This window comes from Camelina sativa, chromosome 6 (assembly GCF_030686135.1).
Source record: "Camelina sativa cultivar CO46 ecotype springtype chromosome 6, ASM3068613v1".
NCBI lineage: Eukaryota > Viridiplantae > Streptophyta > Magnoliopsida > Brassicales > Brassicaceae > Camelina > Camelina sativa.
Window position 1 is genome coordinate 16,107,770 of NC_141885.1, and position 24,292 is coordinate 16,132,061.

Consider the following 24,292-nt stretch of genomic DNA (forward strand, 5'->3'; position numbering starts at 1 on the left):
CTAAATTTCATTTAGAAGAGAAAATAGTATGATTTGATACAACATAAACAGTTGTATTTATATGTAATTTAAATGAAAAGCAGATTAAAGATTTTTGTTAACTATTTATCTAATTATTTCTTTACTTGCCTTTGAATTCAAAAATAAAATATTAAATACCTTATTTGCTACAAAAAAAAAAATAAAAAAAAATAAATAATCCATCGGCTACACTTGACTGATAGGTCGCATAGCCACGGTGGACAGGTCATTTGTTTTTCTTTTTCTCTCGAGGCTCGCTGCTCGCTGCTCGCATGTGTGTTCTTCTCCGCATCAAACGCTGTCGTTTGTAGTCACTAAATTATTTCAACACTTTTTCTCCAAATCTCACCGAACGTTTTCTTCTTCCTTTCCGTTTTCCCGAGAAAAATCCATTTTCTCTGGTTCACCTTCTTTTTACCCGCTTTAATCCAGCGATTTTTCATTTATCCGGCTAACAAACTAACTTCTTCACGAACACACACATTTATGGATCGGAGGAGGGCGGGTAGCCCAGTGTATGGTCGCCAGTGGAGCGAATCATCGAACAGTACGGAAGCGACATCTCCGGCGATGTCTCCTGCTCACCGGAAGCAACTCGGAGGTGTCGGAGGTTTCTCCACCGTCAAACGGACTCAGAACGTAGCTGCCAAAGCGGCTGCTCAACGATTGGCTAAGGTCATGGCCTTGCAGAACAAAGACAACGGAGACGAAGATGATGAAGACGAAGACGAAGATCTAAGTCTCAGATTCGCATCTCCTTCTCTTAAACCTGCTCGTCATGCACCTTCTTCTCTTTCCTCCACTGGAAGCAATAGCAGCAACGGGAATAGTAATTTTCCGGCGGTTTCCTTCGCTCCCCGAAATAGATCGCCGTCGCCTGCGGTGAATTCCGTCTCCTAGCTTATAGAATTATTTCAGATCAGCTTGATTTGATTATGTTATCAACTGTTATTTTCTGGGCTTGGTTTTAGCTCTTGGTGAAGTTTTGGTTCTTTAGGGCTAATTGGTCTCTCTTTTGTATTGCTTTGATTAGTTAGGCAGAAACTTCGCCGAACAAGTGCCATCAGTGCGTTCTGCTTCGACCGGAAGGCCGTCAATCTCTGCTAGATCCACGACTCCGTCTCCTAATCTAATGCCGCCTAGTAGGGTGTCGGTGAAAACTCCGGTTTCTATTCCTCCACTTGATCCTCCAACTAGGAACAGAGATAAAAGGTGATGCTTTCTCATTTTGAAGTTCTTAATTTCTTATTATAGTTCTCAAATCTTGTTAGTCAATTGAACATGTGGCTTAGTTGAATATGTCAAAACCAGTTTGGTCACTCATTGGTTGACCAAATATTTGTCCTCAAAAGCCTAATAATAGAGTTTGCTAGAAAGGTTCATGAGAAATGAGTTCCTTGATCAAAGAGATTTATCCACCCTGGAATTGGTTGTGTTGCTTACGTTTGATTTCGGATATTTAATGTTTTTAGGTTTTTTGCTGATGTACCATCAGTGAATTCAAAAGAAAAGGGTGATCAGCGGGAAGCTTCAGCTCTTCGTGATGAGGTATGTGATTGTTACTTTTAAACCTTTGGAGTATCTGGTCAATTTTAATTACATATTGGCAATTATAGTCAAATCAGAATTTGTGTACCAGTCAGAAGAGTTGACTTGAGGCTGATTCATTTTTAAATGCAGCTGGATATGCTACAAGAGGAGAATGAGGTTGTACTGGACAAGGTTTGATCTCTGTCACTGAGTTTTTTATATATGATAGATCTGTTAACTTCCGTTGTGCATAACATTCATACTTGATTACAGCTTCGTCGTGCAGAAGAGAAAAGGGTGGAAGCAGAAGCTAGGGCTAAGGAGCTTGAGAAACAGGTTTTTGAACTTTTTCTTTTGAGCAAGTTGCTTGAGTAGTGAATTTTGTTATTGATGCTGTATCTTGAAATTCTGAAGGGGAAAAAAGTACTCCACTCATTTAAATCTCTTAGTATATCTTGTTGAAGCAGACTCCCACCCCGTTGTTTCTTCTACATCCTTAGATTTGTTTTAAGGAGAAAGTTTAAATATGAACCATTCTGTCTAGCATATGCAGATAATAAATTATCTTGTATATTTGAATTATACTTTGAAATACATATTTCTAAGTATTGGCATCTGTACAAGGTTTCATTTGTTTTTATTTTTGGTTTCAAAAGGTTGCCTCTCTTGGAGAAGGAGTGTCTCTGGAGGCAAAATTGTTAAGCAGGTGGGAGCCTTTGCCTTCTTTAGCTTCTCTTTGTTGTTCTTTTTTCCAGAATATATGGTGGTTGTATTGATCGCTCACGTTGAATTGTGTGTCTTTCTATAGGAAGGAAGCAGCATTGCGTCAAAGAGAGGTTAGTGTGAACTGGAGTGTCTTAGTGCTCAGATGTAGTTTTCTCTTCGTCGAGTTTCTTTCTCCACCATTCTGATCCTATATGAAAGTTTTAAATAGACACTTTTTGCAAAACATAGAATTTAAGCTGTGCAGAAAATTTGTACCTGTTACAGGCTGCTCTAAATGCTGCAAAACAGAAAAAGAGCGGGAAGGATGAGGAAATTGTTTCCCTACGTGCAGAACTTGAGGTAAGGTACACTGATGTACTGATGTACTGATTCCATGAGATGTACCACTTTTAATTGCATGAAGAAATCATGTCTTATTTTTCTGTCCTATGTTCAGAATTTGAAAGACGAGGCTACAACTGCTGCAGAACGACTTCAGGAAGCCGAATCCGAAGCAAAGTCTCTTCGCACAATGACTCAAAGGATGATTTTAACACAGGACGAAATGGTTTGTTGATAAAGTTTGGGTCTTAAAATCTACTAATCATTCATTTAGAAGTTTCTGAATTTATGAATTGTTGAATTATCTAGGAAGAAGTAGTCCTGAAGAGATGCTGGCTTGCCCGGTATTGGGATTTGGCTGTACAACATGGTAGGTGGTTCATCCGTATCTAAACAAAAGAGTTTATTGTCTGAACTAAAGAAAATATTATTATGCTCCAATAGTAATTTAAGACACATACTTGTGATGTGGTAGTTATACATCAAGTTCACAGATATTTGCTTTTTCTATGGTGTGCTTTTGTAGGCATCTGTGCGGATATAGCACCATCTAGGCATGAGCACTGGTCAGCATTGGCTCCTCTTCCATTTGAGCTCGTCACCTCTGCAGCACAGAAAGCCAAGGAGTTATCCTGGGATAAAGGCTCGTCTAATATCTGCTATAGTTTAAAATGTTAATGTTATACTGTTGCTTGAAAAATGTTTAATTACCGGCATATGAAATAACGCAGGTGGGAATGTTCGGAGTAAGGTTGCTAGAGATTTGACTGATCTTACCGGAGAAGGAAATATTGAAAGTATGCTTTCAGTTGAGATGGGATTGAGAGAGCTAGCATCATTAAAGGTATCCACGATTCTATCTGAGTTACCTATAAGTGTTTGTCACCTAGCATAGATCTCCAAGGACAATGGTTTAAAGTTTCTTCTCTTTTATAAAATTCAGGTTGAGGATGCTGTCGTGCTTGCATTCTCCCAGCAGAGAAAACTGAGTTTGGTTCGTCAAACTGTTTCTGGTATGTATGTTTTTGCGAGCTATAACTGCAGTAATGCGCAGTGACAAATATATGCCTTTTGTTCTTTTTCGCTTCTGTCCTTAGAAATTAGAATGTTTAAACTAAGTCTGAGCCTATGAGCAATCTGTTTTCTGTATAGATACTTAACACTTGTAAGAAGGCATAACTAAAAGCAAAATTTTAAGCTTTTGTTTTCTCTTTATCTTACAGACTCCAAAGGTCATGGAGAATCCAGATTTATTGATGCATATGGTAAGGATAAAATTCTCCCTAATCCTCTAAGATAGAAGTCTTTTCGTTCTTTTACTTTTTGTTTTCCACCCTTAGTAGAGGTTCTTGGGGCCGAACCCTCAGCACCTTGAATGTTGTGTAAGGGATGCACTAAGTATACCTGCATCTTTGACAAAAAGAAAAAAGACAAGAGTATAGTCTTTTGACATAGTGCATGAGTAGTTGATTTAGTAGAAAAAATAGTTGAAAATAATGAACCTGAAAACTCTTGACTGGCTTAGAGATAGAACTATTGATGTAGCGAACCTAATAGGATTTTTCTGTGGTTTCAAATTTTACCTTTGCCCTACACATATGTTTTTCGTATGTAGACGTAATCAACCATATCATGAAAATGTTCTTACAATGTTCTCATGCTGTTTAAAATGCAGAACTGGGCGAAGCGGAACAAGAAGATGTTGCCTTTAAGCAGGTACTTTTTTAATACATATACACTCACGGTATACACAAACGTAAAGCCCAAATCTTCCATCAATTCACTTGATTTTGATTCGACTACACTTTATCCATGTTGTATATCATTATCACATAGATAGATAATATATCCTAGAAAAAGTAACCACATCGATTCATCAATTGGAACGCATCTGGATATTGACGGAGTTTATGAGTCCAAACAATGTGGATCTTTGCTTATCACTTCAAAATAAGATATTGTCTTGATTCCTACAATATATAATGCAGGCATGGCTGATGTACTTCTGGGGCAGAGCAAAGTTACACGGTGTGGAAAAAGACATCGCAGAGGAACGCGTCCAGTTGTGGATCAGCCGTAGCAGCGGGAAATCTCAGACAACCTCTCATGATGCCTTGGATGGTAAAATCAGACTTGGCCATTTTGTTTCCATTTCTTATTTTTGCTTGAGTCAGGTTCGGAATGATAAATTAAAGTTTTCCATTTTGCTCGTTTCAGTGGAAAGAGGGTTGATAGAGCTCAGGAAACTGGGAATAGAGCAACAGCTGTGGGAAGCTTCTCGAAGAGGAATCGATCAGCTTCCGTCTCCTACTTCTTCGAATCACGAACTCGATGCAGATTCATAGTAAAGTCTCTTCCCTTCTCTTTGATAAAAGAAATTTTCGTTTTTGTATATTTCTCTTCATGTAAGTTTCACGAAGAATCTGTGTGCCATTGTTTTCTTCTCTCTTTTTTTGCCCCCTTCTCACAGTCGAGTGTGTAAGCTTTGGTATTCTTATTTTCACAATTAAGTCCAACAATTTTGGATAAAGAAAGAAAATCAGAGTTACTCCAAAAATAAGATATCGAAAACACTGATCCCAATAAGAATCAGTATTGCCCTTGCTGTGTAATATAACCTGGTTGAAGTCTTATGACAGAAGAAAACCATGCTTCGAAGATTGGATATAATCATATGTCATAGAAGTATTGAACAAGTACCATCTACCAGTGAATCTCTGAGTATCTGACACTCGCCCCTCTATTCAACTTACCAAATACTGCATTCTTTTTGTGGGAAATGCTCCATGCTTACCAAATACTGCATTCTTTTTGTGGGAAATGCTCCATGGTTCCGAACAATCAATATCCCAATCAGAAACGAAGAGATTAAAGTACAAATACGAATTAAATGAGACTCAAATTCAATAACACTTCAGGGAAGACAGAAGGAAAAATCTCTAGAAGAAGAACCCTTCTACAATATTGGAAGTGGATCTTCCATGACATCTTCAGCAACAAAACCACCAGCACGTCCATTGGTACCATTTAACACAACCACACTTCCTTCGGCATCCACATCAACAATCACAGAATCTCCTTCTTTAATGTCCCTTGAAAGCATCTTCTCCGCCATGCTATCCTCCAAAAGCCTCATAATCGCTCGTCTAAGCGGCCTTGCACCATAACTCGGGTCGAATCCTTCATCCACCACTCTCTCTTTAAACCTCTCAGTGACCTGAAGCTCAATCTCTTTGACTTCAAGTCTCGCCACCACTTCTTTAAGCATTATATCAGCAATCTCCTTGACTTCCAGCTTCGTCAACTGTCTGAAAACAATCATCTCATCTAACCTGTTCAAGAACTCTGGTCTGAAATACTGTTTTAGTTCCTCCGTCACTAAGCTCTTGATTCTGTTGTAGCTGCTGTCTTTCTCGTCGTGGTCGAGATCAAACCCAATTCTTCTACCACCTTTTTCGATCACACTGCTTCCTACATTTGAAGTCATGATGAGAAGCGTGTTCTTGAAATCGACAGTTCTTCCTTTGCTATCAGTTAGTCTACCGTCTTCTAGGATCTGAAGCATCATGTTGAAAACATCAGGATGGGCTTTCTCGATTTCGTCAAAGAGAACAAGTGTGTAGGGCCTGCGTCGAACCGCCTCAGTTAACTGACCTCCTTCTGTGTATCCTACGTAACCAGGAGGTGAACCGATGAGTTTTGAAACCGTGTGTCGTTCCATGAACTCACTCATGTCAAGACGGATCATCGCTTCTTCTGAACCGAAGTAGTAAGCAGCCAAGGCCTTGGCAAGCTCTGATTTCCCTACACCAGTTGGACCAGAGAAGATGAAACTGGCGATAGGACGGTTCGGGTTCTTGAGTCCAACACGGGCACGGCGGATAGCCCGACTGATGGCTTTGACAGCTTCATCTTGTCCAATGACTCTTGTGTGAAGAGTCTGCTCCATTTGGAGAAGACGGCTAGATTCATCAGACGAGACTTTCTCTACTGGGATTCCTGTCCAGGTGGCGACAATGTGTTGGATGTCGGATTCCGTGACAGTAGGACCTCCTTCCTCAGCTTCATTCTCCGCTTTGGTCACTTCTTTGCCTTTAGCTAAAACAGCAGCTATCTCAGCCCTGAGCTCTATCTCACGGTCGCGATGAGAACCAGCCTGTAGCAAAAAAGAACTCAGTCTCACGAGCTGTAAATATAAATCTTCGGGTGTATGGAGAGTAAGAAAAAAACTCAATGTTGATACCTTCTCAAAGTCTTGGCCTCGCACAGCTTCATTCTTCTCCTTAGTGATTTGCCTGAGTTGCTTTTCAAGCTCTCTAGCTTCCTCAGGAACCTAAACAAACCAATACTTTCTCTGAATCAGCTCACGTAGCTATCAAAACACATATTTCTTGGTACTGAGTGAAACAATGAAAATATGAATGAACCTGAGCATGGCGTAGCCGAACCCGAGACCCAGCTTCATCAATCAAGTCAATCGCTTTGTCGGGAAGAAACCGATCACTGTCCATTCAAAAGAAGAAGCTGGGTTGAGATTATGCTGCGTTTTGTTCTGTGTTGCTTAAAGACTGAAATAAATAAAAAGACAAAAACCTGATGTACTGATGTGACAATTGAGCAGCAGCAACCAAGGCCTCATCAGTGTACCGAAGTTTGTGGTGGATCTCATATCGCTCACGCAGACCGTGCAAGATCTGTATAGCTTCCTCTACAGTTGGTTCAGGTACCTTGACAGGCTGGAACCGTCTCTCCAATGCCGGATCTTTCTCAATGTGCTTCCTGTACTCATCCAATGTTGTTGCACCAATACACTACCAATAATAAAAATAAAAAACATTTAGTAACTTGAGTTTCCGGTTCTAAAAATTTAATTTACATTTTGACATAACTACACCAATAAAAAGTAAGAAAAGTTACCTGTAATTCACCTCTTGCAAGAGCTGGCTTTAAGATGTTAGCAGCATCGATGGCACCTTCAGCGGCTCCTGCACCGATCAACGTGTGCACTTCATCAATAAACAGAATTATGTCATCACTCTGCCTGATTTCCTCCATAAGCTTCTTCAATCTTTCCTCGAATTCTCCACGGTATTTCGTTCCAGCCACTAGAAGACCCATATCAAGTGTTATAACCTGACAAAAAATGTAAAAGGTACATTACTTGAAGCATATATACACACACACTCTAGCTAAGTATCTTAAATTTCATTATTAATTAATGAAATAATGGGAGAATATTTTACCGTCTTCCCCTCAATTGTTTCAGGAACATCACCACTAGCAATTCGCTGTGCAAGTCCTTCAGCTATTGCTGTCTTACCAACTCCAGGTTCTCCAATAAGACAAGGGTTGTTCTTGGTTCTTCGAGCCAAGATCTGGACCACTCGTTCGATCTGAGGCTGTCTTCCAACAACTGGATCCAGTTTACCCTGCAACAGGAAGTGAAAAATATTTATATTCAGCAGAAACCTTCAGGCATTAACATGACATTCTCTTCAAAATGAGTAAGGATTTTAATTACCTCCTCTGCTAGTTTAGTTAAGTTAGTCCCATACTCTTCTAGTGTTGGCATTTTGCTGTTACTGCTGCTTCCTCCACCAACGCTTGCTGTGACTTCATTGTTTTCCCCAACCATACGTATAACCTGAAAAAATGTTATATGAATACCAAAAATGTTATCACGAAATGGTTTACTAAAACAGGACATTATTGTTATAGAATCCAGAATTAGTGCATTTACCTGCGTCCGGATATTACTAGGATCTGCACCCAAATTCTCCAAGACACGAGCTGCCACACCCTCTCCTTCACGAAGAAGACCAAGCAAAAGGTGCTCTGAACCAATGTAGTTATGCCCTAGAATTCAAATAACCAAAAGTTACCAAATTGATAAGAAATGGTTAGTTACATCAGTAAAAAAACACCACATAACACGCTACAAACCTAAAAATAATTAAATAGCAACAGATCCGTACCAAGTTGTCGAGCTTCTTCTAGTGACAACTCCAGGACACGCTTTGCACGAGGAGTAAATGGGATCTCCACTGCCACAAAACCACTACCTCTTCCAATGATCTTTTCTACCTCTACACGAGAATCTTTAAGATTGATCCCCATGGATTTAAGAACCTTTGCAGCAATCCCAGTCCCTTCTCCAATTAGACCCAACAATATTTGCTCAGTCCCAACAAAGTTATGGCCAAGTCTCCGAGCTTCCTCTTGAGACAGCATAATAACCTTAATTGCTTTCTCGGTAAACCGCTCAAACATGGCTTTTGGTACACATCGCCTAGCTTTTTCTATCCGAGATGAGATATTAAGGTTAACCTTAGAAACGAAATCTTGATGACTAGGCCTTGCCCTAAAATCCAATGCATTGGAAGCCCTTAACCCTGTGAAGCACTGAATTTTCAAAACAGGTGCTTGTAAACTGAACATCATCTTCACACACCCTCTTGGGTTTCTGTATCCTTTAGACTGCACATGCCTTCCGGGACAAACTAAAGGAGCTGTAAAATGAGCTACCAACCTACCCATATTGTGGAGTTGGAGGCTGCAAATGGGTCATGGTAAAACATAAGTTCTAGCACTATATTGGCTAAAACCAAAATACTTAAAAAAAAAAAAAAAAAAAAAAAAAAAAAAAAAAAAAACTCCGATAAGTTTTGTGCATTCATTGAGTGATTAAGAAAAACACAAACATCATACAATGACAAAGCTACACTAAATCGAAAATATGTGCATACAGGGAATGCTGATAATAAACAAATGCCAAACACTGATACTTAGATCCTATTGAACCAAAAACAGAGAACAGAAAGAGCTCAAGGCACATGAATACACCATTTCAATTCACCAGCTAAGAGCAGTCACGATTTAGCAAAAAAAAGCATTCAACTTTAAACAAATCTATACGCGAATACACAACCCTAATCTCAAAGTAATCATTTTTTTTTGGCAAATCAACACAACCAAATGAAAAAAAGTACCCAGATTCCTGAAACACAAAAATGAAACCACCAAAAGAAACAATCCAAATCACCATGAGAAACAGAAGAAGAAGAAGAAGAAGAAGAAGAAGAAGAAAAACTCAACCTTTAAAAGCTCACACAACAAAGAAACAGAAGCCTTTTAAAGAACCACAATAACAAATGAAGAAGAAACAGACTGATAAAAAAGAGAGTGAGTGTAGCAAAAGAACAAGGGTTTTTTTATTACCGTCGACGCCTTTGGGGATAGATAGAGAAGTTGGGAGAAAGCGAGAGAGAGTCCTTTTTACTGGTCGGCCCGTCTGAGGGAAAGAGATAGGAGGAAAGGAAAGCGAAGAGACTATTTCTCTCTTTTTATCTACTCTTCTCCTTCTCTCGCCCCATCGCCGCCCTTCATAGATTAAACCACACACACTCACCTACCAAAACTGCATCTCAACCGTTAGATTTACACAGAAGCATTCCAAACCGTCGGATGTAACTACTTTTATAACGAGTCAACCTCAATGAGAATCTTGTTCCCAAAGATAAGGGTTTTGTAAATTGAGTTTAAGATCGGTTTTGTCCGAAAACTCCGTCAAACCGGAATCAAATCAAAAGAACATAATTAAACCGAATCTAAACCAAAATCAAACCGATTTATCATTATATAGTTTTTTGTTTTTTTTCATATAATCCACTTTCATTGGCTAGAGAGAGATTGTAACGGTGTCGTCGTCGCCAAACGATTGATTTTTGCATTTGAGAGCTTCTTCCTCCCAAAAAAAGGTTCCTTGATTGATTCTCAGTGCTCTCTTTTGCGTGTTTCAACTTCTTTTGTTCTTTAACGATCTGATCCCATGTCTTTGTTTCTTGTTCGATTGTGAATTTGAGAAAATGGCGATTCGAGATCTATCTATGTATTATACGTTTTTTTTTCCCCTCAGTTTGAACTGATTCGGAAATGTCAAGAGATCAGATCTATTCGTTGATAGAGTCTTTGGGGGTTTACGATCTTAATTCGTTTACATCAGATTTGGCTTAATTCTGTATGTTCCTCCTAACTGAGATGTACGCTCTTTAGCAGAGTCTTTGGGGGAGGTTGTTTAATTATGTGTTCTTCTGAGTTTTAATGGCTGATCTTTTGAATTTGAGACTCTTGCAAATGGGATAGTTATACTGTGAATTGGTTTTTATGTTTTTGATTTCAGTTCACTTTCTGATTCCCGAAGTTTCCCATTTTACGTTTGGTGTTTTACCTTTTTTTTTCTTATAACTTAGTATGAAGATCGGTTTTGATAAACTTGTTTAGAATATAGATTGTTTATGGAAGAGAGGTTTGAATACTCTGTTTGTGAGATTCATTCTGTTTGGTAACTCAATTGATTGATAGCATCAATCTTGTGATGGAATCGTGGAAATTGATGTGCGTGTGTTTCCTGCTTTCCTATTCTATAAGGGCTTGAGGTTATATTATTACTTGGATTCTTGTGAAGGATAAAGAACAGTTGATTAACGTTATATTGCTTGCTTGTTCAGGGCACAACGAGAATGGAAGAAGAGTATGAGAGTCGTCGAATGAGGAGATGGGAAGAGTTGGACACTGACATCTTAGTAAGAATTTTCCAGAAGTTTAGCGTCTTTGAGCTGACTTCGGGATTACCTCATGTTTGTAGAGGATGGAGAGCTGCTTGTTGCGATCCTATTCTATGGAAGACTCTTGATTTGTCACACATGAGATCTAGTTTCATCAAGATCCCATTAGAGCCTTATGTCTATGTTGAACGCCGCTCTGATGAGGCCCTGACCCGCATCCTGAAACTTTCCATGAACCTTAGCGGAGGAAACACTAGGACCTTGATCTTCCATTTTAACTTGTTTCTGAGTGATGATCAGCTTACTTACACCGCTGAAAGGTATGTTTGTTTTCTTACTTCCCTTAAAAGAGTCTTCCACATTGTTCCATCAAAGCATGGCCAAAGTTCTGGTTTAGGTTTAGACACTACTCATCAGTTTTAGACAAAATATTGTTAGGTTTTTGGTTTGGTTCAGGTTATATGCCCACTCTGAGAATTCCTGAATTGCAACTGAGTTGAATCTTCTAAATGCTAAAAGATTTTAAAATTGGATGTACTCAATTTGTGCAGGTGTCCAGGGTTGAGACGGGTCGTCCTTCCAGCTTGGAACAGAATAAAGAAGACGGGTATATGCAAAGCTATAAGGATCTGGAAAGATCTAGAGTCACTAACAATGCCAAGCATCGCAAACCCGCCTTATCTCTTAACAGAAATAGCCAAGAACTGCAAGAACTTTAAAGAGCTCAAGATCATGGGTCCATTCGAAGTCTTCTTTGCAAACACGCTCATCACTTGCCTCCCAAACCTCAAAATCCTCAGCCTTAGATGCTCGGCTATAAAGCGGGAAGCGCTCGTGAAAATCCTTGACGGATTACAGAGCCTTGAAGTGCTCAACATATCACACTCTCACCTGGTGGAGTACAACAGTTGGCAACCGCAGCAGAAGGTGATTGTTAGGGAGCTCGATAAGACGATAATGGAGAAAACAACGAGGTTGAAGAGGTTTTTGACTTGTATGGAGCACAAGACGTGTTTGATGTGCCAGAGGACAGAGAACGATGAAGGGATAGTGAGATGGTATAAGTACGAAGAAGGAGAGTGGAAGGTTGATGAAGTGAGTTCTCTTCATCTTTGATGTTTTTTTTTGTGATATTTTTTCTTTGTGGAGACTTAACTTCTTCTTGTTCATTTATACTTGTTTGAGTTGCTTTGTGAGTTGTTTTGATGTGAACGATATTATGTGTATATAATGTGTAGACGTTGTATGTAGTGATCAACTTTGGATCACCAACTTTGACACAAAATAGGAAAATAAAACAATAAACTTTCAATATTACAATGTTTTTTTTGGGTCTTTTTGTCCATAGTTTTGTTTATTTATTTCTGGAACAGACATAAAGAGGACCAAATAAGTATTGAGAAAAAGGTTGAATTATGATTTATAAATTATGAGAGTACACTAACTAGTCAAAATGTGAACTTGTTTTGAAAAGTTTGCAGAGGAAAAAAAACATGCAAACATCACACACGAACTGAGATGGCGCGCATGTTACATGCTGCAATTCATATTTCATCACACACAACAAAAGAAAATGGCACTAAAAGTGCATTTGTCACAGTTGGTTTTGCTATCTCAAAACTCATTCACTAATAATCAAGATTTGATTAGTTAATGAGATATTGAATAATTTTGACAACCTACTCTAAACATAGATTAGATTATAGTAGTAGCTAGTATACAACTTTCTTAGATAACCAAACCATCGCTAATCGAAACCATAGAAATCAATTCTCTTTTGCCACTGAAAACGTGTACGGGTAATAAAAACGCATAATTATGTTTAAGCGTACGCAAATGTCTAAACATAAAAACGAAATGTCTATGCAATGTCTAAAACAGAGTATTCAAACCCAAGTATGATAATGTTTAAAGTTTACGCAATGTTCGCTTATAAATTTATAACCTAAAGAGAGTTTACGCATTGACAGAACAGTTTGGTTGGGTGTTCTTACCCCGATAAAATGAAAAAGATATTGAACAGTGCCCATATAGAATATGTTTTTAGGTCTTCAATTAAAACAGATTTTGGCCCAGTTTTATTACGACATAGCAGTCCGCTATTGGTTGATTTTTTTTGCAAAAGAGAAATTTTTTCATTTCTCCTTCTGTTCGAAATCGCATCTAGGTTTTCGAAGTTTCTCTCCAAAACGGCGAAAGCTTCGTGGTCACCATCTTTGCCGACTAAAGTTTGAATTTCAGCCATTAAAACACCAAAATCGAGAGCTTTTCCATGTAGAAATCGATCTTTACATAGCTTTTCCGACAAATCCGTTAAAATTCTCTTCTTTTGTCGATTCATATGTCCGGCGATTTGAAGGCGAAGTCGTAATCTTCTACCTGAGCCTTTGTCTCCTCGTCTCATTTGTCTGGCAAATCTCATCTCCGGCGATATAGACAAGGTAGACCCGTCGTTTCCTCTGTCAGTCATTGTTTCTTCGATGTTTCATCGATTTAGGGTAAAATTGAAATCTGTGAATTAGGTTTGGGTTTAGTAACATGGTATAGGGTTTCGTCGCATCTGTCAATTAAAGGTGTTGTATGTTGTATTTGAAATCAACCTTAACACTGATGAACATTAATCGATTTTGCTTTGTTTCTGAGGCTTGTAGGTGAGGTTAACCAGAACATTAATCGATCCTATTCTATGGAAGACTCTTGATTTGTCACACATGAGATCTAGTTTCATCAAGATCCCATTAGAGCCTTATGTCTATGTTGAACGCCGCTCTGATGAGGCCCTGACCCGCATCCTGAAACTTTCCATGAACCTTAGCGGAGGAAACACTAGGACCTTGATCTTCCATTTTAACTTGTTTCTGAGTGATGATCAGCTTACTTACACCGCTGAAAGGTATGTTTGTTTTCTTACTTCCCTTAAAAGAGTCTTCCACATTGTTCCATCAAAGCATGGCCAAAGTTCTGGTTTAGGTTTAGACACTACTCATCAGTTTTAGACAAAATATTGTTAGGTTTTTGGTTTGGTTCAGGTTATATGCCCACTCTGAGAATTCCTGAATTGCAACTGAGTTGAATCTTCTAAATGCTAAAAGATTTTAAAATTGGATGTACTCAATTTGTGCAGGTGTCCAGGGTTGAGACGGGTCGTCCTTCCAGCTTGGAACAGAATAAAGAAGACGGGTATATGCAAAGCTATAAGGATCTGGAAAGATCTAGAGTCACTAACAATGCCAAGCATCGCAAACCCGCCTTATCTCTTAACAGAAATAGCCAAGAACTGCAAGAACTTTAAAGAGCTCAAGATCATGGGTCCATTCGAAGTCTTCTTTGCAAACACGCTCATCACTTGCCTCCCAAACCTCAAAATTCTCAGCCTTAGATGCTCGGCTATAAAGCGGGAAGCGCTCGTGAAAATCCTTGACGGATTACAGAGCCTTGAAGTGCTCAACATATCACACTCTCACCTGGTGGAGTACAACAGTTGGCAACCGCAGCAGAAGGTGATTGTTAGGGAGCTCGATAAGACGATAATGGAGAAAACAACGAGGTTGAAGAGGTTTTTGACTTGTATGGAGCACAAGACGTGTTTGATGTGCCAGAGGACAGAGAACGATGAAGGGATAGTGAGATGGTATAAGTACGAAGAAGGAGAGTGGAAGGTTGATGAAGTGAGTTCTCTTCATCTTTGATGTTTTTTTTTGTGATATTTTTTCTTTGTGGAGACTTAACTTCTTCTTGTTCATTTATACTTGTTTGAGTTGCTTTGTGAGTTGTTTTGATGTGAACGATATTATGTGTATATAATGTGTAGACGTTGTATGTAGTGATCAACTTTGGATCACCAACTTTGACACAAAATAGGAAAATAAAACAATAAACTTTCAATATTACAATGTTTTTTTTGGGTCTTTTTGTCCATAGTTTTGTTTATTTATTTCTGGAACAGACATAAAGAGGACCAAATAAGTATTGAGAAAAAGGTTGAATTATGATTTATAAATTATGAGAGTACACTAACTAGTCAAAATGTGAACTTGTTTTGAAAAGTTTGCAGAGGAAAAAAAACATGCAAACATCACACACGAACTGAGATGGCGCGCATGTTACATGCTGCAATTCATATTTCATCACACACAACAAAAGAAAATGGCACTAAAAGTGCATTTGTCACAGTTGGTTTTGCTATCTCAAAACTCATTCGCTAATAATCAAGATTTGATTAGTTAATGAGATATTGAATAATTTTGACAACCTACTCTAAACATAGATTAGATTATAGTAGTAGCTAGTATACAACTTTCTTAGATAACCAAACCATCGCTAATCGAAACCATAGAAATCAATTCTCTTTTGCCACTGAAAACGTGTACGGGTAATAAAAACGCATAATTATGTTTAAGCGTACGCAAATGTCTAAACATAAAAACGAAATGTCTATGCAATGTCTAAAACAGAGTATTCAAACCCAAGTATGATAATGTTTAAAGTTTACGCAATGTTCGCTTATAAATTTATAACCTAAAGAGAGTTTACGCATTGACAGAACAGTTTGGTTGGGTGTTCTTACCCCGATAAAATGAAAAAGATATTGAACAGTGCCCATATAGAATATGTTTTTAGGTCTTCAATTAAAACAGATTTTGGCCCAGTTTTATTACGACATAGCAGTCCGCTATTGGTTGATTTTTTTTGCAAAAGAGAAATTTTTTCATTTCTCCTTCTGTTCGAAATCGCATCTAGGTTTCCGAAGTTTCTCTCCAAAACGGCGAAAGCTTCGTGGTCACCATCTTTGCCGACTAAAGTTTGAATTTCGGCCATTAAAACACCAAAATCGAGAGCTTTTCCATGTAGAAATCGATCTTTACATAGCTTTTCTGACAAATCCGTTAAAATTCTCTTCTTTTGTCGATTCATATGTCCGGCGATTTGAAGGCGAAGTCGTAATCTTCTACCTGAGCCTTTGTCTCCTCGTCTCATTTGTCTGGCAAATCTCATCTCCGGCGATATAGACAAGGTAGACCCGTCGTTTCCTCTGTCAGTCATTGTTTCTTCGATGTTTCATCGATTTAGGGTAAAATTGAAATTTGTGAATTAGGTTTGGGTTTAGTAACATGGTATAGGGTTTCGTCGCATCTGTCAATTAAAGGTGTTGTATGTTGTATTTGAAATCAACCTTAACACTGATGAACATTAATCGATTTTGCTTTGTTTCTGAGGCTTGTAGGTGAGGTTAACCAGGGCAAATTAAATCGGATAACCATCAACAAACCTGCATTTGCTCGAAACTAAAAGGTAAGTCACACTCACTATATGTAATGCAAGGTTGGTTTCCTGATTTGAGTGGTGTTGTGGTTTGTGTAGTAGTGTATAAGTGTTTATTCACAGATTTTATTTGATTGTAGTGGCTTGTTAAGTGTTGTTTGATTGTGTAATGAGTTTCTCAGAATTGTTTTGTGATGGTCTCGGATGTTTGATTGGTTTATGTTTTGTATAATATAATTGAGTTGTTGTGAGTTTAGTGTCACTTAGTTTTGCTTTGTATGTCTCAGTATCTAACATGTTATCATCTGGTCATGTTCTCGTATAAGTGGTTATTCAAGGATAAGTTTTGATTGTAGTTTTGCTTTTTATGTTTGAGTTGTCTTAAAACTTTAAAAACTGATTTCTATGAAAGCTTTGAAACTTTTAAAACTTTTAAAACTGAATAATATGAATGCTTTAACAAAACTAGTTGAGTAGGTAATGAATAATATGAATGTCTTGGTTTACATAACAAAACTTTTAAAACTGAATAATATGAATGTCTTGTTTACATATAAAAAACACTCAATGACCTTTATTTACTTCTGATTTGACTGAAGTAGGTAATGATTATTTAGAATTAAAAGTCTCTAACAACACCAAACTTTTGATTTAATGATCTTCTTAACTTCTCTTTATTACATCCGACCCAAATACTCAATCTCTCATATCTTTTACTTCTCTTCTATCATCTATCTTATTTGCTTCTTTCTTAACCAATCTCTAATAACTTTCCAATAATATCTCTGCCTCAGCTTCTTCCTTGTTTAAATCTGATTGCTATGAAATCAAACAATACTCCTAACAGTCAATCTCAATCCTACTTTAGCCTTCTTAACTTCCCATATGACAGCTTTGCTCCCAATGTAAACATTGGTTCCTCTCAAATCCCTGCTTTTAGTTCACAAACTATTTCACAGCCGAGTCAACCTCCTAGTCAATCAGAAGAGATAGCAGAACAGCGTATGGAGAGAAGGATATGGTCCACACAAGATGACTTAGTCCTAATAAGCGGCTGGTTAAACACATCGAAGGATGCAATAGTTGGGAATGGCCAAAAGGCAGGGTCCTTTTGGATCTGTATAGGAGACTATTATGCATCAAGTAGTCATGTACTTGGTGGTGCTGAGCCAAGGCGCCCTGACCATTGTAGACAAAGATGGCAAAAAATCAGTAAGGAAGTGACCAGGTTCTGTGGAGCTTTTGGAGAGGCAGAGAGTGAGAAAGCTAGTGGCATGAACGATTTAGATATTCTGCAGAATGCTCACCAAATCTACACTAACCTGTACAAGAAGAAGTTTGGTTTGGAGTATGCTTGGAATGTGCTACGCTATGAACAGAAATGGGTAAACCTGGAGGCTATGAACCCCACTCCAAAGACAACCAGCTCTAACAAAAGAAAAGCTGATGATGCTGCACCATCTACAGGTTCTGTCGTTGGCGAGCACGAGAGCAGGCGTCCGGGCATAAAGACAATGAAAAAATTAAGGAACAAAGGTAAAGAGAAGGTTGCACCATCTGCAGAGTTTAGTCACATGTGGGAGATAAAACAGAAGGATTTGGAGGGCATCAGAGAACTCCAAAAGATGTCCATTCTTGACACTCTCATTGCCAAGAAAGAAACTCTAGACGAAGATGAAAAAGCTCTAAAGAAGAAGCTAATGGCTGAACTGTTTTTAACTTAACTATGTTTTTCTATGTTTGTTTTAACTATGTTTTAACTATGTTTGTCTTATGTTTTTAATGTGTTTATGAATCAGATATGTGACATTGTTCAACTTGTTCTCTTATGTTTTTAATGAATCTCGGATGTTTGGTTACAAACTTGTTTTTTGTTTTCATTGTTATATATTAGTTGGAAACTTATATATGTGTTTTCGGTTTCAGGTTGAAGAAGACATGGGACTTGACTCTATATACGACTATGGAATAAACAGCCCATTAGACTATAGTTCCGAAGAGGAGGCTGAGACCTGTTACTATCCTCCGCAACCATCAACTGAGATTGGATTCACAAGTCTGTGGAGCCGTGAAGCTGAACCACTACCTGATTATGAGACACAACTGATCCAGCTCAAGGACCATCAAAACCATTCAGATCAGAGGTTGGTGAACCTGGAGCGGCTTGTTACTGAGGCACGAGAGAAGAGACAATTGTTTCAAACGACTATGGAATTGGTAGTTGTTGTTTGCTTTGGTATGATGGTTATGGTAGTGGTACTTCTCATGATTACTAAGTAAATTTGTTTAGGCTTTTTGAGAAGGAAACTAGTAGTGAACTCGTGATCGGCTAATGTATGATTGTAGGCTTTTTGGTATTTGGATTGTAGTTTTAAAGAGAGTCACATGTCTTTGTTTGTAAGGAAGACCAAAGTTCACATGTGTTTGTCCGAAACACAACTTGATGAATCACAAGAGTTATGTGCCCTCTATATATATCAGAAGTAATACAAGATTTTATTTCATCAAAATCAAACAACTCCTTCTCTCACCAAAGACATACAATCAAAGTTCTCATTGCAAGTTTATTTTCTTGTTTCATTTTCTCTTGTTCATCTTATGGCATCTTCTTCCAACAATTTTCACTACCATTATGATCCAAATAATGATAGTTTTAACCAATTTTTTCAAGAGCAATTTAATAATAAATTTGAAGCTGCTGAAGAGGAAATTCTGGCCGAAAAGAATAAACGTACATATATCGATAGAAAACGGGAAGAAGGGCACGAACGTTTGTGGAACGATTATTTTATTGATAATCCGACTTACATGGAGAGGCAATTTCGCAGACGGTTTCGAATGAATAAGTCATTGTTCTTGCGTATTGTGAATCGTCTCAGTGAAGAAGTTCCATATTTTCAACCAAAAAAGGATGCAACCTTCTGGAATGGTTTAACACCGCTACAACAATGTACTGCAGCAATTAGACTATTAGCATATCGAACTGGGTCGGACTCGGTTGGCGAATATATACGTCTTGCGGAATCGACTACTCATAAATGTTTGGAACATTTTGTCGTCGACATAGTTGACTTGTTTGGCACTGAATACCTATGCCGACCCACACCAGAGGATCTTCAAAGGCTACTCTTTTATGGAGAACAGCGGGGTTTTCTCGGGATGGTTGGAAGCATCGACTGTATGCATTGGAAGTGGAAAAATTGCCCAACCGCTTGGAAGGAATGTATTCACGAGGCACCAGTAAACCGACAATTGTTTTGGAGGCGGTAGCTTCACAAAATCTCTGGATATGGCACGTATTTTTTGGAGCTCCAGGTACTTGTAACGATTTAAATATTCTTGATCAATCACCAGTATTTAATGACATTATTTACGGTCGAGCTCCCGAAGTTACGTACTATGTCAACGGAAGTGAGTTTAATTTGGCTTACTATCTGACGGATGGTATTTACCCCGAATGGACGACATTTGTTAAATCCATCCCACAACCACAACACCCGAAACATTGTTTGTTTGCAGAACGTCAAGAAGGTGCACGAAAAGATGTTGAGCGTGCATTTGGAGTCCTACAATCTAGATTCGCCATGATTAAAAATCCATCTCTTTTATGGATGAAGGGTAAAATTGCATATATTATGAGAGCATGTCTCATACTCCATAATATGATTGTCGAAGATGAACGAAATTCATACACACTCTATGACGAACAAGAATTCCAACAAGAAGATGGAACCGGATCCTTTGCGGATCATACGTTTTCAGTAAATATGGCTTTAAATCTAGAGGGTTTAGGTGATGGTCATAAAAGAATTCGTGATAGACAAGCACATCACAAATTAAAGGAGTATTTGATTGAGAATATATGGAATAAATTTGGACATTAAACTATGTATTAATTAAATAAAATGTTTGTGTGCTTTAATTAATCAAGTAATATGTTTGTTTGGTTTTTTTTTCTATTTAAAATGTTTTTTTGGTTCATAAAAATTTGGTATTGTATTTTGTATTTTAGTATAAGTTTTTTAAGTTTGCAATTTAAATGTTATTTTTTAAAGTTTTTATAGTTGTAATATATTTAATATTATTATATTATTAAATTTTATGATTTTAAACATGTTCTCCTAATAACTAATTTCTTAACAAAAGATCTAAACTAATGATCTTACATTATTTTCATATTATTTTTACTCTAACAACATCCAGAAATGTTTCTACAATGCACATGCCCTAAAGACGAATAGCTGAGTATAAAGTAAATTACGAATTTTTTAATATACGTGAGTTTACACAATATCCTCTTGAGCTACAACAAGTCTCAACTAGGTATAGTCAAAAAGCACATAGCAGCATACTCGTCTTAAATAAATAAGATTAGTCACATTTTTGTATTTGCAATCATCTACCTATTTTCTCTTACCTAACCAGTCGTCTCGAACGGCATCACCGAACACTGTTTTTATTAAAACTCAGCCACCACTACTAAGTTAGGTGTAACGATCTATTCTTTAAATAAAAACGTTTGCAAAAATTTACATGTACACTAAATAAAACCAATACTTTTTTCAGATTAGAAAAAAAGTACCTCTAGAAAGTTTTTTTTTTTTTTTTCTTTTGAATACTATATTACTATTGGTCAGTACGTTTCTGACGACGACTATTAAAAAATAAATAGTTGAAAATTATTGTTGCGTAATTGACCATTTTATTTGTATTATCTACCAAATCGTACAATAATATCGTATGTTTAATGCTACCCGATTGCAAAATTAAATTATAAAATCTATAAAAATTAAAAACACAAAACACGTTACTCTCTTTTTGTTGAGCTCTCTCTCTGACGAGTGAACCACCCGATTCTATATCTAATCTCTCTTCTCTTCTCGATTTAGCTTTCAATCATGGTTCTGCAAGTATGGGAGACGTTGAAAGAAACAATCACAGCTTACACGGGACTATCTCCAGCTGCGTTTTTCACCGTACTAGCTCTCGCTTTCGCCGTTTACCAAGTCGTCTCCGGTTTCTTCGTCTCTGACGAAGTTCACCGACCTCGTTCTTTAGAGGTACAACCCGAATCTGACCCTCTTCCTCCGCCGGTTCAGCTCGGAGAAATCACCGAGGAGGATCTTAAGCTGTATGACGGCTCCGATTCCAAAAAGCCCCTTCTTATGGCCATCAAGGGTCAGATCTATGATGTTTCTCAGAGCAGGTACATACTTTATAAATCAATTGTTTGAATTGTAATCATCACAATTTAGTTAGATAGCAGAAGAAACGATTCAATCCAATTATATTTCGAAGATTTAGGGTGTAAGTTAAGTTAGTTAATTTCAGTGATTATTGCATTTGGGGGTTTTGGTTGATCGTTTGATTATGCTCTTAATCTCGTTTAATTATAGAGATATGTAGTACAGCTGATGAACTATGTAACTATGACTGGGTCACAAACTCCTCGTATGTTCTTTTTTGTACACAGAATGTTCTATGGACCAGGTGGGCCGTATGCTCTGTTTGCAGGGAAAGATGCGAGCCGAGCTCTGGCTAAGATGTCGTTTGAGGAGCAAGACTTGACTGGTGATATCTCAGGTCTCGGTGCATTTGAGCTAGATGCGTTACAAGACTGGGAGTACAAGTTCATGAGCAAGTATGTCAAGGTCGGAACCATTCAAAAGAAGGATGAAGAACGCAACAAAACTTCAGAACCTTCGGAAGCAAAGGCTGCCTCTGCGGAAGGTCTTTCTACAGACATTGGAGAAGAAGCGTCCGAAACAAAAGCTGCCTCTGCGGAAGGTCTTTCTACAAACAATGAACGAGAAGCTTCTGCAGTTACCCATGATGAAACTTCTAGAGGCATAGACGAGAAAATCGCGGAAACCACTGAGAAGAAGGATGATCATGATGTTGCAAAGGAGTAAAGTCGTCAATGTAATCAGAGGGCACACTTTCGCTTGAGAAATCAGTGGTATTTTTCAGGGGTTTTTAAGTATGAGTCGTATATAGCTCAAGGTGGAAGAAGCTGAATAAAAATGGTGGCTTTGTTTGTACTTTTTGGATCTTTATATAAAATGATTACATCTAATTATCTGGTTATGGAAGCTTCATATTACATTATTTCTACAATGCACCGAGACCTGAGAAGTGGTCAAATCGGTTCTGAGTTATAAATGCTTTGCTCTAAGGAATTGGTTTGTATATGCTTTGGAGCATACTTGCCTTCCTGCTATGTGTCTCATAAAATGAACATGGTTCAATTCCTAGAATTTAAAGCACCTACTTACATTTTACAAAACTCATGTTTTGCCTTGTAGTATTAAGAAAACATATTGAATTAGTAGAGTATGTATGAGAATGATAACATCCAACTCATGAAAGGTTTGGCCGTTTGGGTTCTAAACTGCTAACGTGTTAGAGTTTTGTGATTTACTTTGAATCCAGTCACGGAGGGAAGATAATGTATATATTTTTAATTTCGGTGTAATGAGTTGCAATTTTTTAGTGCAAATTATGAAGAGTTCACGAAACTATTTTGTATTTTCTTTGTTTGTATTTTTTGTATAAAGGTTTTATCTCTTATTCCAAAAAATTAGTTTTTTATGTTTTCTAAACACTTTTTTGTGATCAATTAGGGATGAGTATACCACCCACCTTATTCATGTTTTGGAAACTGCAATTTTGCAATATTTTGCCAATCAAAGTATTCATCAAGTTTTCACGTGTTTAGTACTAATAAAAAGCTAGTTTAGTTTGTTAAAACTAGTTTTTTTAGTATTTATAATTTTTTACAAATTTTTTTGTCCAGTTTAGTTTGTTCTGCTATATATCATTAGCATGTTAATTATATAACTAATAAAAATGGGATTAATCTACTAAAACTGGTTTTTCAGTATTTATAATTAAGTTACAAAAAAATGTCCAATTTAGTTGGCCGCTAACAATAATTATGTCAAGCCAAGAGTTAAATTGAAATTTTCAAAAACTATTAATAGTGAATATTGAACTTTGATAAGTTAATATTAATTCATCGTTAAAGCATGTGCAGTGAAAGTCTCTCACCCACAAAAAGTTATATAATATTGAAAAGTAAGTAAGAGAATTGAGTGAGTCTCTCAAATAAGAGACTTTGAGAACCTTACGAGAGACTCATTTGACACATGTCTCGTCATAATTGGTTCTGGATTTTATTTAGAATTTAATTTTAAAATAAAAAATAAAATTACACAAAATTTAATAAAATAATATATTTGAGACACTCACATATGTTCTCATCACTGCACATGTTCTTATTGAGAAGAATTTTTTGCATTAATTATTTTTTAATTTGTGTGAATACTCTAAAATGAATGCTCAAAAAAGCGTTCTAGGCGTCCGCCTCCGCCCGTCTAGGCGTTAGGCGCTTTGACCGCCTAATATTGTAGTATCATCATTTTAGTGTATTTTTAAAATTTTAATTGCACAACATTTAAAATTTATAAGGTTTATTTCTATAAACATAATTATAAATGTTTAATATGTTATTTAAAATAAATTGAAATAATGTTTTTATCTATTTTTTTGTTTTTGATTTAATATTTTATAAAAGTTCATTTTTCTTATACATATTTTGTATTATTATGTATATAATATCAGATATATATTAGTTTATAGTGTAAACACCTAAACCGCCTATATTCTGATTAGACGTTTTAGGCGCTAGACATTGGATCACCGCCTAGTTAACGTCTAACGCTTTCTTGGACATAGCTAAAATCAGTTTTTTTATGAAGTTTGTATGATCAAGTGATCGTTGAAAATCCACATGGAAACAAAATGAAAGGGTTTGTTGACGAGGTTTAGTTTATTTTACATTCTTATAAACTTGTTCAAAACAAATC

At 37.2% G+C, this 24,292-nt stretch overlaps 7 protein-coding genes across 14 annotated transcripts; 6 read left to right on the forward strand and 1 right to left on the reverse strand.

The window, feature by feature from the left end:
* Nucleotides 1-222: 222 nt before the first annotated feature.
* LOC104791110 (coiled-coil domain-containing protein SCD2-like) lies at nucleotides 223-5,155 on the forward strand. 3 transcript variants are annotated; one of them, XM_010516919.3, is made up of 17 exons: nucleotides 223-903; nucleotides 1,055-1,233; nucleotides 1,494-1,569; nucleotides 1,702-1,743; nucleotides 1,825-1,887; nucleotides 2,208-2,257; nucleotides 2,360-2,387; nucleotides 2,542-2,616; nucleotides 2,714-2,824; nucleotides 2,908-2,968; nucleotides 3,125-3,241; nucleotides 3,330-3,442; nucleotides 3,542-3,611; nucleotides 3,822-3,863; nucleotides 4,274-4,314; nucleotides 4,587-4,719; nucleotides 4,816-5,155. In XM_010516919.3, the coding sequence occupies exons 1-17, from the start codon at nucleotides 508-510 to the stop codon at nucleotides 4,941-4,943; spliced, it is 1,725 nt and encodes a 574-aa protein (XP_010515221.1). In that variant the 5' UTR covers nucleotides 223-507; the 3' UTR covers nucleotides 4,944-5,155. The 3 variants fall into 3 exon arrangements, 2 of the variants coding, with proteins under 2 accessions (XP_010515221.1, XP_087309231.1); XR_015559093.1 differs by having other exon boundaries at nucleotides 241-903; nucleotides 2,542-2,621; XM_087453105.1 differs by having other exon boundaries at nucleotides 241-903; nucleotides 1,059-1,233.
* Nucleotides 5,156-5,365: 210 nt separating this feature from the next.
* On the reverse strand, nucleotides 5,366-20,966 carry LOC104791109 (chaperone protein ClpC2, chloroplastic). 3 transcript variants are annotated; one of them, XM_087453104.1, is made up of 11 exons: nucleotides 20,842-20,966; nucleotides 9,817-10,015; nucleotides 8,574-9,151; nucleotides 8,339-8,454; nucleotides 8,120-8,242; nucleotides 7,842-8,027; nucleotides 7,516-7,731; nucleotides 7,192-7,409; nucleotides 7,026-7,101; nucleotides 6,842-6,931; nucleotides 5,366-6,754 (listed from the first exon to the last, which is right to left on the reverse strand). In XM_087453104.1, the coding sequence occupies exons 3-11, from the start codon at nucleotides 9,133-9,135 to the stop codon at nucleotides 5,555-5,557; spliced, it is 2,787 nt and encodes a 928-aa protein (XP_087309230.1). In that variant the 5' UTR covers nucleotides 9,136-9,151; nucleotides 9,817-10,015; nucleotides 20,842-20,966; the 3' UTR covers nucleotides 5,366-5,554. The 3 variants fall into 3 exon arrangements, with proteins under 3 accessions (XP_087309230.1, XP_010515218.2, XP_010515219.2); XM_010516916.3 differs by lacking the exon at nucleotides 20,842-20,966 and having other exon boundaries at nucleotides 9,817-10,110; XM_010516917.3 differs by lacking the exon at nucleotides 20,842-20,966 and having other exon boundaries at nucleotides 9,694-9,835.
* On the forward strand, nucleotides 10,257-12,476 carry LOC104791111 (F-box/LRR-repeat protein At3g48880). Of its 4 annotated transcripts, none has more exons than XM_010516920.3 (3): nucleotides 10,257-10,355; nucleotides 11,106-11,482; nucleotides 11,714-12,476. In XM_010516920.3, the coding sequence occupies exons 2-3, from the start codon at nucleotides 11,118-11,120 to the stop codon at nucleotides 12,276-12,278; spliced, it is 930 nt and encodes a 309-aa protein (XP_010515222.2). In that variant the 5' UTR covers nucleotides 10,257-10,355; nucleotides 11,106-11,117; the 3' UTR covers nucleotides 12,279-12,476. The 4 variants fall into 4 exon arrangements, with proteins under 4 accessions (XP_010515222.2, XP_010515223.2, XP_010515224.2 ...); XM_010516921.2 differs by having other exon boundaries at nucleotides 10,266-10,615; XM_010516922.2 differs by having other exon boundaries at nucleotides 10,290-10,637.
* Nucleotides 13,843-15,049, forward strand: LOC147942654 (F-box/LRR-repeat protein At3g48880-like). Its single transcript, XM_087454063.1, has 2 exons — nucleotides 13,843-14,055; nucleotides 14,287-15,049. The coding sequence occupies exons 1-2, from the start codon at nucleotides 13,874-13,876 to the stop codon at nucleotides 14,849-14,851; spliced, it is 747 nt and encodes a 248-aa protein (XP_087310189.1). The 5' UTR covers nucleotides 13,843-13,873; the 3' UTR covers nucleotides 14,852-15,049.
* On the forward strand, nucleotides 17,246-18,148 carry LOC147942655 (uncharacterized). The gene is made up of 2 exons (XM_087454083.1): nucleotides 17,246-17,644; nucleotides 17,723-18,148. The coding sequence occupies exons 1-2, from the start codon at nucleotides 17,246-17,248 to the stop codon at nucleotides 18,146-18,148; spliced, it is 825 nt and encodes a 274-aa protein (XP_087310209.1).
* Nucleotides 19,023-19,694, forward strand: LOC147942656 (uncharacterized). The gene has a single exon (XM_087456150.1). It carries the CDS (start codon nucleotides 19,023-19,025, stop codon nucleotides 19,692-19,694), a length of 672 nt encoding a protein of 223 aa, XP_087312276.1.
* On the forward strand, nucleotides 20,908-22,511 carry LOC104791112 (membrane steroid-binding protein 2). The gene is made up of 2 exons (XM_010516924.2): nucleotides 20,908-21,630; nucleotides 21,898-22,511. Exons 1-2 carry the CDS (start codon nucleotides 21,323-21,325, stop codon nucleotides 22,334-22,336), a joined length of 747 nt encoding a protein of 248 aa, XP_010515226.1. The 5' UTR covers nucleotides 20,908-21,322; the 3' UTR covers nucleotides 22,337-22,511.
* The last annotated feature ends 1,781 nt before the right edge of the window (nucleotides 22,512-24,292 follow it).